This window comes from Phallusia mammillata, chromosome 3 (genome assembly GCF_965637545.1).
Source record: "Phallusia mammillata chromosome 3, kaPhaMamm4.hap1.1, whole genome shotgun sequence".
Lineage (NCBI taxonomy): Eukaryota > Metazoa > Chordata > Ascidiacea > Phlebobranchia > Ascidiidae > Phallusia > Phallusia mammillata.
The window spans coordinates 19,942,954-19,957,337 of record NC_137254.1 but is presented as its reverse complement, the minus strand read 5'-3'; the positions used below and the strand labels follow the sequence as shown (position 1 = coordinate 19,957,337).

General features: G+C 36.9%; 2 protein-coding genes across 4 annotated transcripts; one reads left to right on the top strand and one right to left on the bottom strand.

Moving 5' to 3' along the window:
- The first annotated feature begins 28 nt into the window (after window positions 1–28).
- LOC145218899 (uncharacterized) lies at window positions 29–4,386 on the top strand. Of its 2 annotated transcripts, XM_080086295.1 has the most exons (11): window positions 29–213; window positions 501–598; window positions 666–771; window positions 1,051–1,118; window positions 1,280–1,537; window positions 1,716–1,827; window positions 1,903–2,536; window positions 2,700–2,805; window positions 3,186–3,368; window positions 3,683–3,716; window positions 4,111–4,386. In XM_080086295.1, exons 1-11 carry the CDS (start codon window positions 153–155, stop codon window positions 4,242–4,244), a joined length of 1,794 nt encoding a protein of 597 aa, XP_079942421.1. In that variant the 5' UTR covers window positions 29–152; the 3' UTR covers window positions 4,245–4,386. The 2 variants fall into 2 exon arrangements, with proteins under 2 accessions (XP_079942421.1, XP_079942423.1); XM_080086297.1 differs by lacking the exon at window positions 3,683–3,716 and having other exon boundaries at window positions 31–213.
- A 124-nt stretch (window positions 4,387–4,510) lies between these two features.
- LOC145218900 (pyruvate dehydrogenase (acetyl-transferring) kinase isozyme 2, mitochondrial-like) lies at window positions 4,511–13,983 on the bottom strand. Of its 2 annotated transcripts, XM_080086298.1 has the most exons (10): window positions 13,623–13,975; window positions 13,357–13,551; window positions 12,218–12,297; window positions 11,886–12,016; window positions 11,632–11,828; window positions 11,241–11,405; window positions 11,038–11,117; window positions 10,312–10,524; window positions 9,386–9,499; window positions 4,511–5,680 (listed from the first exon to the last, which is right to left on the bottom strand). In XM_080086298.1, the coding sequence occupies exons 2-10, from the start codon at window positions 13,493–13,495 to the stop codon at window positions 5,522–5,524; spliced, it is 1,278 nt and encodes a 425-aa protein (XP_079942424.1). In that variant the 5' UTR covers window positions 13,496–13,551; window positions 13,623–13,975; the 3' UTR covers window positions 4,511–5,521. The 2 variants fall into 2 exon arrangements, with proteins under 2 accessions (XP_079942424.1, XP_079942425.1); XM_080086299.1 differs by lacking the exon at window positions 10,312–10,524 and having other exon boundaries at window positions 13,623–13,983.
- Between the last annotated feature and the right edge of the window lie 401 nt (window positions 13,984–14,384).

Genomic DNA, 14,384 nt, shown 5'->3' with positions numbered 1-14,384 from the left:
GATATCACCTAACAATCGCCTTTATGAACTAGCAAAATAATCTCGTACAGCTAATGCAAGGAGTAAACGGCGTGAGTAAGGCTTACTCGTATTATTTGCATAAATTCCAAAACTTTAGGATTAGGTCAGGTTAACTTAACCACGACTAAACCATGGAAAACAGTAAGGAAAATGCTGAAATAGAGACTGAAAAAGCAACAGAAATTGCAGAAGGTTTGTTTAGTGTTGGCTGTTTTTTTTTCTAAAATATGTGTTCGCTTGTACTTTAACATAGAACGTATTCGTTGGTGTTGTTTTTTGTATTCGTTTGTGGTGCACTTTTCTACGGCTCTATGCGCTAAAAACTAAGAAGCAATTGTTGCGCCATGCGACCTGTTGTCTGGTGTTACTTCTCGCAGGGAATTTAACTTATTCTATAACCATGCACGCATGTATACTATGTTATGCCATGTTGTAAACTTGTAATCCAATTTTTAAATCCAATTTGGCATTTAACACAGAACCAAGTCCCGGGAATGAAACAGTAAAAGATGAACAGAAAGATTGCAGCAGATTCAGCGAAGATGGAATGGAAACAGAAATCGAAAATACACCTTCGGTAAAAAAAGTTCTGATTAGTCGCTATTAAAGGCATTCATTGTCTTGAAAATTAAGTCATTTTGTAGGAGCTTGAACAACCACAGAAAAAGAAAAAGCAGAAGAAAAAGCGTGAGGAGCAAAATATTGCGGATAGTATGGTGATTGCCAACCCTGTAACCGAAAATACAATAGGTAAAGACTTTCTTTTTGAAATGTTGTGGTCAATTAAAAGTAGCTGTGATAATGTGGCAAATAAATTTGTAGGCTATTCGTTTTGTTTGTCTTTAAAAAAAGTTATTTATTCTTACTAAATCTGACGATAACAGCGGATCATCGAAATGTTTGCATTTGCTTTCTGAAGTCGAAACACGACTATTTGAATAACGTATACCAAATAAAAATACAAAAGTCAGACCTTTGTTTAAAACGATTTTTGCGGTAGTAAACAAAACCGTTTAATGTTGTTTATAGACACCGACACAAACACAAAAAGCTCGAAAGAAAATGACGCAGAGTCGTCAACTACTGAAAGTAGTAAGGTAGGCGAGTTTGTATAATCACCATGACGTAATCTAATTATTTTTTACGGGGGTTGTCACAGCCAAAACAAATTAAGCGAATGTGATTAGTAGACGTCTGAAGAACCTGCTCTACAAGTACGTGTGCAGAGAATGAAAAATCTGTTTCTCTCTACTTTCAGATTCCAGAAAAACGAAGCTGGAAGTCTAAAGCGAAAAGAGTAAAATCGACCCCTCTTCTCGCTATTTTGGCTCTCAAAATATGTGTGGTTTTGCCCATTGCCATATACGCTTGTGATGCAATAATCAGTTTGAATGTTTTGGAAGACCAAACAGAACCATTTATCACACATATGGAAAATAAAACTGACCAAGTTCCTTATGGGGCATTTATTGAGCTTAACTACAGGCATAACATCAGTGGAACATTGTTGAAGGAAGTAAGTTAAGTTGAACTTTAGTTGTTAAATCGCTGCATGTATCAGTGTCCGCAAACTGTGTCATTTTATGGCTTTAACTTATTATTGCTTACGAAACATAGGAAGTGCCAAACGGCTTACGGTCATACCAATATTGTACATGTTTATGGAACAACCTTAAACACCTAACACTTTTCAGATTCAAAAATATGCTTTAAAACACTACTACTCGGTACACAAGTTGAACAGTTATGATAAACAAAGTGACAAAAAGAAACCAGAAAGAGAGTTCCTGCCATCCACCACAGCAGGTTTGCTACAACATGTTCTCATTAAGTAATTTTATGTTGCATAAACCTCAAACAACCTTTTTTGTGATACTTTAGCAACATTTACCGATGCGTTGTCAAATGTCACATCCGGAAACGCTTCAGTTCCAACAATATCTGCTCCATTGCAAAGTGAGCTTACCACCAGCAATATCTCTACAAATGTGTCATCAGAAGCATTTACACAAACAATGGCTGACGTTCAAAATGTAACAACAGCCAATCCAGCGGAAAATGTGACGTCAAATGCAGTCACAATCCCAGTTTTAAACGTAACGGAAACTACAACTATCGAAACGACTGAACTACCAGAAGAACCGACAACCGAAGCTCCAGAACTTACAACTGGAACAGGAGAAATTGAACCCGTAGAAACTGATGACAACAAACTAAATCAGTATTGTTATGACGCCGTATATTTTTTGCAACAGCACGGGGAATTTTCTGGAAAATATAAGCTTGATTGGTATGCCACCAAGTTAGGATCCCTGCAAAAATATCAGCAAGCTTTGTTTTTCATGTACACCGTACTGGGTGTTCTTTTTGCAATTATGAGCATAGTCCTGAGATTTGACATATTCTTGAATGAAAAATGGTCTTCGTATCTTCTGCTTGTGTTCATACTCTACACAATTTCGACCAGTCTTACAGCCCACGCGTTTTATCTGCAAACATCAAAAGATGGGCTGCGGTAAGTTTATGTGTGTTGTTGTCTGGTTTATTATAACGTTTGGAAACAATTTTGTGTTCATTAGTCAGTTAGTGCTTTTGGTGTAGTTGTTAGTTTTGCTGCAAAAGTATGTTCGTGCAGGGATATAGAACATGTTTATTGACATATTTTAACTTACGTTTAGGTGCTTTTTGTGCCAGTTTCACAGTGATTGTGAAGACATCAACCCTTGGAACATTAACATCCATGATTATTTTCCAACCGCTGTGAATTGGACCTTAGTGGCTTTTGTAAGTTTATGTTTGTAGCGTATAGTCTATTGTTCGGTCAAGTTGCGGCTTAACAAGAGTAGGCCTACTCTGAACTATTGGGTTTTGATTTATCGCGCGCAAAGATAACAAAATGTAAGCTTCTGCTATGACTACTAAAACTTCGTCACTGGGTTTTAAAAAGCAAAAACATTCCTTTTTGTGTAACCAAACCATGGTGCAGTTAACTCCATATGTCGTAATACGACAAAAGATGCGAAAGATTTTGACGCTTTCTGGGATTTTTATAACCGACAGTATATCGACCTGATAAAAAATAAGAACATGTGTTTTTATTGGCATTTTTTCTAGGATTTGTTTGCCGAGAGTTTTTTTTTAATTAACGTGTCGTTTTCTTGCAGCTGAGTTTTGTTTTCAAAGCCTACGATTGCTTCCTGATTGGGTGCATCACTCTTTGGTTTGTAGTGGATTTGGGAACTGATCCATTCTGGTGTACGATTCTTAAATTTTTTGGATGGTTGATCATTTTTCCAATGATGACGTTTACACCATTGTTTGGTGTACTTGCGTTTGAAGTGCTGCCGGTATGTATATAGTTTAATACGGCATATTCGGACGTTCTAAAGTCTCTTGGTGATAATTATTTTCTTTTAATAATCTTTCCAAAACTTTGTTCTGTTATTGTTTGCATTGAAACGTTTTTCCCATTGTTCTTTTTCTGTAATGTAAAGGTAACCGTTTCCATAAGATCTTTATTCTAATAATATTGGTAATGCAGTCGATACTTGATGTTTACAAATACGGGATCGTTTCGGTTTGAATATTATTATTTTTTTATCACTGGAAGGAGGGACGTTAAATCATCTACCCAAGAAACTTGTTTCGTTTTTTTTCACAGAGTTCGAACTTAGGACGCTCCCCTGCTATCACAGGTAGCGCGCTCACATCTGCCGTAGCGCCCAAACCGGACGCCAGTGCAATCACAAAGGGGGCGCTGGAGATTAACTGGGCGATTGGCGCTAAAAAAACGAACTGTTAGAACAAATACAACTACAAAAAATTTTTCGTCATATATTTCTTTAAACGAGCAATGTATTTTATTCAAACAAATGTTTCCAGAATATCGGACATCTGTTTTTAAAACGTGGTGTATAAACTGGTATACAGCATGTCAAAACTATTCGGTTTGAGTTTTACATGATGAGGGCGGCGTTTTTCATTTAACTAGATAGTACAGGGAGCTATGTTCAAAAAGTTCCACTGGTCTAAGTAACTTTTTCAGTCTTTTTATAGCAATCACACTTCATCGCTTTTTGTTAATTTCAGGGCGTAGGTCTGATGGACACCGGAGCTTCTTTGGCAATGACTATCTTATTTGGAATCGGCTGTGCTTTTTGGGGAATAGCATTGATTCTTTTGCCAATATTCTGCAAACTACGAATGTGTGGAGATGGGGATGAAGAAGATGCTTTCGAAGAGGAAGAATACTAAACAAATCAAAACACCTAACTGTAGATAAATGTTTGCCATACAGTGTGTCAGTGCCTTGTGTGTTATCAGTTGGCGTCTCGCGAAAACTATGTATGAACTATGACCACATCATTTCAGCCGTATTAATAGCAAATCTGTGCACTGGCGACAAAACAAAGATGGATAAAGAGAAGTTGAAAAGACAATACTAGATTCCAAATTGATCTAAAACAGTGATTAATGAGCACATACATAATCGTGTATTACGCCTGATGTATTTACAAACTCTAAAATAAACACCTTTGCTGGAAAATATACAAAAATTTGATGGAAAATGAAATAGTCGAAAAGAGCTGGCCCATAAATCGATGAGTTTAAAAACGTACGTTGATGGACCGGACACATTTGGAAAAGAAAGAAACAATTTCATTTTGAGCCAAAAGTTCCTGAGCAGCGAGACTAAAACCGCCACAAAGCCAGGCCTTTCAAACGGTCTTCCCCCGAAAGACAACTCACCAATTTTGAGGATGTTTTGATTTATTTTATGACACAATAAGTAAAATACAAACAGGTCGCAGAAAAAAGGTGAAATAGTTCATCACGATATACCACCTCAACGTAGCAACGCTTAAAAAATTGTAACTGAAATAAAATCGCAGCTTTACTAAGTTACAATTAGTCATGGTGAAGGTACTCTTGTACTTACTAGATCAACAACTCTCCACTTTACTGTTTAGCGGCATATGCTAGCACGACGGAGTTTGCTAATCACAATACGATTCTAAATCACCACGCAAAAACAGGGGTCAAATATTTTGCAGAAAGTCAAAACTGCACCTAATTGAACAAATTGTGACCTTTACAAGACATGAAACGAACAAGCCACACAAAACATTTGAAGACTAACGACAGATAGGGATGTACAAGTCCTAATTTAACACTTCAGACGCATTAACTAAAAGTTTTAGGCAGTTTTGTTTTGACAAATCGAAAATCATTTAGAGAAAGTTTAATCGGCCGGATAAAGACCTTGGTATGACACCCGTTTGGAGACGCCTGGTTCAATTATTAAAATTGACTTAAAATGCCGCTTTAAACGAGCATACAGATCTCCATACGAAATCCACACTTTGTCAGCCGGAAGCATATATACTGGAACAAGCACGAATTAAATTGCACAACACAGAAAAACACAATAAAAATCACCGATCGAGCGTTTAAAACGTTAAAATAACTTTGAGAAAAATTCCTACAGTGAAAACACCACTTAATGTTTGTTCGTATGTCCGTTAAATGGATTCCGAAACTGTCGAGATTTCTGTTTGGCTGGCACCACCCAATCTCCTGTGAGCTGCGGGCGTCTGTATTGTTCGGTAGTGGTTGAGTTGAAGACTGGCACTGTTTCAACGGCTGCTGTTGACAGAGACTGTAAACAGTAGGGACGTGGTTAAACTTAGAAATCCTGATACAAGGGGGGCCTTTCATCATTTTGCTAATACACATGCACTATTGCCCATTTTTATTAAATGTCAATACGTACAAATGTGGTAAACACTGGGTCCTAAGTGTTAAAAGACGAGTTATTATCACAGGCAGAGACACACAGGTGTAACATACTTCAAAGTTTTGGAATATGAGGTTTTCTAGGTGGACTTGGGCGTAACTGAGTGCACTGTGAGTTATAGCCTACACCAGTGGTTCCCTACCTTTCCGACCTTGCGGCACCCTATCAAAGAAATAAATAGTTTGCGGCACCCTGGCAAACCTGGATCAATTTTTGGAGGTTTCTGTATTTCAAATAACTGTATGAAATAAGGAGCCGGGCATAACTGCGAACCTTTATACGCACTGAAACTCGGTTAAAAATAAATAATTTCGCACTAAACGGGTTAAAGTGAAAATAAATATTGGGTCGCAGTATTGCAATATTAATATCTCGCGGCACCCTAGACCATTTCAATTGGCACCCCGGTTGGGAACCACCGGTCTACACCATAGAAAGAATCTGGCAAGCGGATAATGGCAAAAATACCTGCACAAAAAATAATCACAAAACTTATTTGGTATGAATTGCGATGTTTACCAGATGCCATTCGGAATGGTTAACCTTGGGGTCACTATAGTATTGGCAATATGTAAGTCCTTATTAGCATGCTTCCGTAAAACATATGTGCAAATCGAAATTGTAAGTTTAAAGAGTGGGTAACTCTACTTTTTTTATAAACACCACGTTCAATGACGTCATTTAATTGCGTTTCGAAATTGCAAACTCAGGGGTGGGGAACCTTTTTGTTCATAAAGGCCACCAAACGGTTTATTGACACTGGTTTAGGCCGCATAGACTATTTCCCGAGCAAAGGATAGTGGTGTTTAAACTTTTTGACTGACAGAATGGTCGTTTTGCTATTCCCTTGTGTTGTAGGTTCTTACGGTCCAAGTTAAACAAAATTCACCACTACGTTTCCACCGTCACTACAACAGTCAGGACTTATTTAACCTAGAAACACCATTGGGCATCTGGTAGTCCTACGGAAATCTCGTTGTGTACCATGATGGGACCATTGGCTCTTGTTTGAAAACCGCTGCCCTAGAACTACCGGTAATCAAAAACTGATTTGGAGTAAAGGTCATAAAATACGTTTCGTTTTCAGTGCCTTGTGCAGTCTGTAATATAAACATCCTGAAAATGTATTTTGACATCGAAGGCCGCACTTAAAGCCCTAAAAGGTCGCCTGTGGCATAAAGCACAAAAGCGGGGCTATGTTAACCTTCTGTTACCCTAAACCAGGGGTGGGGAACCTGCGGCCTTTTAGGGCACTAAGTGCGGCCTTCGATGTCAGAATACAATTTATGATGTTGATAATACACACTGCACCAGGCGCTAAAAACTAGACACAAACGTATTTTTTTACCTTTATTCCACATTACTATTTGATTGGTTCTAGGGCAGCGGTTTTGAAATGTTTGCGTACTGGTACACAAAGCAATATCCGTAGAACTGCCAAGAGACCAAGGTTCTACAATCTTACTTGTGTTTCAAAAGAACAATTGTTTGCGCATAATCGAATGTCTTAAACTCGTCTGTGATGTCACAAGCTGCTCTTAGATTGATATTGATAAACAAGCGAGTTTCTATGTTAATAAAATCCTGAATGTTGTAATGAGGGTGGAAATGTAGTGATGAATTTTATTTAGCTTGGACCGTTAATCCACTAGCACATCAACCATTATGTAAGTCAAAATGTTTGAATGCCACTGTCCTTGGCCTGAGAAATAGTCTGTGCGGCCTGAACGACTATTTATAAACCGTTTGGCGGCCTTCACAAACAAAAAGGTTCCCCACCCCTGTCCTAAACCGTTTTTTTAACGCAAATTGTTTAAAATCATTTTTTGTAATGTATCGTGATTAAGCAACATCAACAAAGCGCTAATACGAAGAATAGTTGCATTGTTTAGCAGACAAGTTATAGATCGAAAGCACTACAATTAAATAATGGTCACTGCCTATGATGTCTGGTGACCAAGTATGAATTGGACGTTTTTCATACGTTTTTTCAACAAATATATTTTGACCATTTTATATCTACAAGTGATAAATCTAAACAAGTCGTGTCCAAAGGCGACGAGTTTTACAAAAATGCGAGATGGTGAACGTAAAATTAAACTCAATTTAACTGTGAAGTCACAAAAACGAGGAACGGCAAGAATCGCTATCACAGACATTACCATTTATTACAACATTTGCATTGTTCGCAATAATGGTAACTCATTTACTGGGTGTTTGGCGTCATAAACAACGCACTAGCCACAGCAGGTTGCAATTTTATGGCACGTTTTGTTGCTATGTCGCCAGTCAGTTTGTTCAAAAGAAAAATCTTTGTTGCTATTGTTAAGATTTTACTATTTTTCGTACAAATGATATAAACCGACCAACCAACCAAAATGTCCACGGTGGCCGCACCACCTTACTCGACGCCTACGACCGTATCGGTTATTTGACCAATACAACCTAGCCAGCCCGTCACACTACACCCATAAATCTTTTTTAAACATTTCGTTAAAAGTAAAGTGTCCGTTTATGACACTACCAAACTATAAAATTAGACCCGTTTATGACACTACAAAACAACTTTTACGATCTACAAGCTGGAAAAAGCACGCAATGTTTTTGTATGCAACGTGCCTTGTGTTTCGTAGTTAAAAATGTTTTTGTTTAAAAAAATTTGGGCATCTTTTTTGCAATTTAAAGATCGGTTAAGGTCATATTATCATATGAGACGTCACATTTTTCTCAAATAGTTTAGCCCATTAAATGCTCGGTACAAGTCATAACTGCATCCGACCCTAGAAAGGAAGTATCAAAATTAACTTCCTAATCATTTATTTAACAGGTAAAAAGGATCCACTTGAGTTTTGGTATAGGAAGTTTAACACAAAGCTGTTTTACCCCGGGTACTTTCAATACATCGCATTAACTTAATCTTGTTTGTGCAAACCTAATTTACGGTTTTCATTTGTTTTTGTTTTTTGATTTTTTCACTTCAACGCAGTGAATTTTTGTACAGAGCAATCATAATGTATTTGTTTACTGTGCCATTAAAATCTTTTGTTGAAATTTGATTAGAAAACGTTTAATAAAAAAGTAATCTCGTTGTGTTTTAACTGATTTTGCGGTAAAACTAAAAAGCAATAGTCTGTCGCGCCCTTCTGTGCTTTTCCAAGCTAATACGATTACTTGTATTCGTGACATGGATTGACATTTCAAAAAGTTAATTACAAGTCGCACTTTGTCCCTGCGTTGCTTTAGCCAAATTTGCAAGGAAGATTTGTGAACAAAAATGAGTGTTACAGAACCTGATGTCAGAACTGAATCTTGACAAATTACGTCTTTGGTTCTTCGACAATGCCATGAATCAAAGGTAAGACACGCGTTGACAACACATGCAATCGGTATTCTAAATTGTCTACATTATGAAACGCTACGGTAATTAATACCCTTGACTAACAAGAGGTCTTTGTTTTGCCCGCGATAAAACAGCGAGCCACACCCCTTTTCAGCCTTGTGTACGAAACGATGTGAAGTGGCTGTTCATGTACCTGCTGTAGACGAAGATTAAAAAACATAACATACCTTCAAGTACACGTACGCATCTGTACCATATCCTTCCATTGATTGAATTTCTAAGTCTCCACCAAGGTATCTTGCGTACAGTCGCGAAATTGGAAGACCATACCCATATCCGGCCTAAAACAAAACAACAACAAACAGCTTTATAGCATCGTTTGCTGTTTCAAGATCACAAATATCAACAATGATTGGAATATCAGCATAGCACGATGATCGGTTTTAATTTGGCACATTGGATTTATATGAGTTAGAACAGTGGTTCTCAACCGGGGGTCCGCAGACCCCTAGGGGTCCACAAAGCGTTTTCAGGGGGGTCTGCGACAACTTTCTAATTTTGCAGACAACGATATTGATAAAGCGTGATTTAAGAAATATGTTTCAGCGTTTTAAAATAGCACAAAACTTGTTGAAAAACATTCTTCATAGGCGATAAACTAAAATGCATTGTGACATTTTAACCCCATTGTGATGCAACAGAGGTAAATTTACAGTGGCAAACAACGTCACATCACAATGTAATGGCTCTTTATTGTTGAGTTCCGATGTCGCAGCCCTGTCAAACTGATTAAAATGTTGGTCCTGGAGCCTGGACTAAATGTGGTTGGAAAATTCTGCACCTTTTTAGGTTGCTTGTTAATGAAAAAAAGACAAAAAATACTAAAACCTCCAAAGGGGTCCGCGATTAGCTTGACAGTACCAAAAGGGGTCCACAAGGACAAAAAGGTTGAGAACCACTGAGTTAGAACGATGTTTTTAACCAAGATCAATTGTTACTAAAGGGCCGCGTTGACTGCCGTTCAAAACAGTAAATAAAATTTTAATATAATCGTGCAAAGCAAAAATGTTATGCAGATCAATATTTCCTTAACCAACAGCGTATTGTGTTAAATAGCTTCAGAAACCTTGAACTTTTAAACTTAAAGACTTACTAAGGGAGCAACACGATCATCTTGTCCCCTTGGAGGTCTGGGTGCTGTGCTGTACATGTACTCAAACCATTTGGATGTTACATGTCTAGATGCACCACCACCCTGATCGGAAATTCTGATGCCACAGTCGGACATTCCTTTTGTTACACTGACACTAACAGAAGGTACGTCACACTCTTCAGAATGTTTTTCCATCGTTGCACGCATAGCATTCTAAAAGTGTAAACCAGTGGTTCTCAAAGTAGCCTATGGGTCACAACCCAAACATGGGAACAGGGTAAAAAATGGGTCGCGCACACGATAGCCATCCCACTATACTGTTTCGCACATGGCGACTGTAAGGTCATAGCACGAGAAATAGGTTAAGTTAATCTTGCGTAACTGAACTTGGAGCTATGACAGTTAGCATTCAAGTATGAGTAAGTATTCGTACAAGGAAAAAATAATTTTTTTGTTGTTTGAGGCTTGGGTCGTGAGATGTTCATAAAACTCAGATTTGGGTCGCCCTAAAAAAAGTTTGAGAACCACTGGTGTAAACAATAGTTGACACAATAAGTCATTGTTACAAGCTAACTTTAATTCTGTACTTGTACCAAAAACGTTAGCAAGTTTTTTTCCCCAAATGATTCATTTGTTTGTAATGTTCAGTTACTGTTAATTATACATTTAGTGCTAGTTATCTTAGATTGCAGAAAAAAAATTGGGACATTTCTTGCCAATACAAACCTTGAAAAGCTCAAAGCAGATGTGGTGCAAATGTGAGGGGACATAGATAATGCTTACTTGAGACGAACTTTCATCTGACGCTGAACAAGAGATGTTTGACTTTTATAAATTTTTCATTTTGATATAATGTTCTCATAAAATAAATTGTTTTATTGTACATTACAACCATCCTAAAGACATATACATTAACAAAAAAGCAATACCGTTATTAACTTCAATGTTGAGATCTGGTGCCCCGAGATAGTATTGTTCGCACAAAAACTTGGCGCTGTTGTAAGCATCTTCAACAACCAGTTGTACATCGCAATTAGCATCAATTGTTCCATAAAGATCAGGTCTTCTCATAGAAGAATCCCCGAACAATAAAACTGCAAAAACACTTTTGTGTACATTTGTTTATGAAACTGGTCAAGTTAAGGAACTCCAATTAAAAACTTAGTAATTTTGAAGATTCCAAAATCATTATTGTTATTGCATGTTTATAAACCACAGCTTATTAAATAGTAGGCTAACAGTTGTTCCAAATTTTATAAATAGGTAGTGATATGTTTTTCTTGCAATAACATTTGGTGCTCGTTAACAGAAATGACTTACTATGTTGATTAATGAGAATACGAATTCCAATTCTGCTTGTGTAAAAGCGATCAAGAAAATACTGGATTTTGTCTTGGTAGTCTTCTGTTTGGGTTTGGACATCATTGCAGTTTTCCTTCCATTCCATTATTCCATGTGCCATTGTCTCAACAACATTGCGATGTCTTTGTATAATTACTTGAAGAACTTTGTTAAATCTTAAAAAATATATAGTAAGTTGCCTAATGTAACTTGGTTTGGCCTACTTTTCGTACCTTTCCATGTTGCTTGGATCAGTTTTGTTTTTATCAAAAGCAATGACATCTTCAAAAGACTGCCGGTACCATGAAGTTACCAAACTAGTTGAAGGCATTACTAACAAACTGTCAGGAAGTCTGTTCATTTCCTGTAAACAATTGTAAACAAAAACTTGAACAGCTAAACAATAAACTTATACTGTAAAATTTAAAATTATTATTTTCTGCAATTATTTCAACACATTCTTAAATTTTTGCAAGCATGCACCATCTCCCACAGAATATACATAAAATATGTTCATTTTATTGATAGCTTATTGGGACAGATTGAAGTACTGTGTATACTGTACCTTCATCATATTGGCAAGTCTGGTTGGCAATTCTTGTCTAAGCCAAAGAAAAGATGATTTTTCATCTCCAGTCTTTTGAGCTGTAAAACAAACAAATTGATTGTATCTGTTATGTGAATTTGAGACAAATAAATTTTCATCTTTTTAGACTATTATATCTTTTAACATGTATACTTTTAACATAAGTTGCAATGCACTTTACCATGTCAATTACCAAAAAACAAATCATAGTACTAAAAACGTTTATTAAAGTAAAAAGCTGTTGTGCATCACATTAAATGTAGGTCAATTTTCAGCACTAGGTGCTAAAAATAGATCTCCATACCCATTTGTTTGCCAATCTAGTCAGCAAAACACCAGACATTGCAAGCAAATATTGACAAAAATGTAATGTGTGCTTTATGGGTGGGCTTGGTTGAAAACACAAATTCAAAGTCCACTGAGACAAAGTTCATGTGAAAGTTCAAAACACACAATCTCAAATGTTTTGTCACTATTTGTGATTTGTCACTATTCCATATGTTACTGAACTTGGTCCTAAGTTGTTAAATGAGGTTAATTACTTGTTGGTCACAGGAGACTGTTAGAAACAATGCATTAATACAACACATCACTGGATTCTGATCATTCTGATACAATTATAAAGATCTAGCACAAACATTTTACTAATTTTAACAAACTTGCAGCACAAGGTTTCTATTTGACTTTGCCTCGAGTTGACTAGAATTTGTTTTGTCCCGTGATACAAATCTTAGCACCACAATTGTAAATATTAAGTTAAAATATTACAAAGCACAAGAAAGTAAAGGCCACAATTGCTTGAGAGATGGATAACATGCTGCCGGTATGCTTGCAATACAGCACCACAAAAAAGGATAAGATTTTTCAGATATATACAGTGTAATCAACCTGCCAGGCACAAAATATATTTCACAATGAGAAATAAAGCTGTCAAGATTAAACCTCTTGATAGCCACCAGGGCATTACTAAGGATAGAAAACCATGGGGACCTGCCTTGCTCTGAGATTTGCCTATCCATACAGTGTTGAACTTTTGGAAAGTTGAGCCTCAGAACACTCTTAACTTTTAGGTTATATTTGTTGTTGAAATATCTGAAGCATAAATCCTAATATCTTACCAAAATCAAGAAACTGTCTCAATGATAGTGGACTTGGGGAAAATCGACTGTAGTGATCAATCATTTTTTGCATAGATGCTTCGACTGAACGGCGAACTTCCCTTTTATGGGATTGAAGAAGCTTTCCAAGAAGGCGCATAGTTTTATTTTGGTCATAAGTGTTACTTACCTATCAATAGCAATTGTTTTGTTGGCCTGCAAAAAAACTATCATTTATTTACAAATTACAATCACATGTTTTGCCTAATACAAAAACACAAACATACCTGATCACTGAAAATTACTAGAACACATATGATTAGATTTTGGGCATTAAATTGCAAAGGTATAAGAAACAATCACCAGGCTGAAAATAGTAGTTTTTCTTATCACCATACCACCAAATTAACTGACAACATAACTTTAGGTGCGTTCGGTTTTTAACCTATTTGTCGAAAGCTATTGAAAACCACACATAACGGGCACTGCTTATTTTGCAAAGAGCAGTCAAATTGTGCCAGCCAAATGAGAAACTCATCCGTCATCAACGCAATGCAAATCTTGCAATAACCTATAGGGCGTATACGCCTTCGGCAATCCAAATACTCGTTTGGTCTTAAAATTAACCGCACACTAACATTAACGCTCGCATTTTAATGCAGGATGCGTTTTTTCTGGTGCACATTGTACAACACAAGTTAAAGGTTATGCAAATCTTCTTACACTAACATATTTTTAATCTACTGTGACCATCCGAACTTCGCGCTTTGTTCATCATTACATATCAGCTGATCGGCGCTGCTGCCTGCTGGCTGGTAAACATTTCAAAACTTTCCAGATTGTCCACGCGCGAGCCAATGCGCACGTACGCATACGCACGCACTCGTGCACAAACGCAAACACACACTATAGTTTTTGTTTGCAAAAGAAACGTAGCATCCAAACTCTAACTCTAATTTGTTGTTTTGAAAACTTTACTTAAGAAACAAAACGCATCTTTTTGATAAAATAAAGTAGGCAAATGCAGTATCGTGCAATATTGCACATAT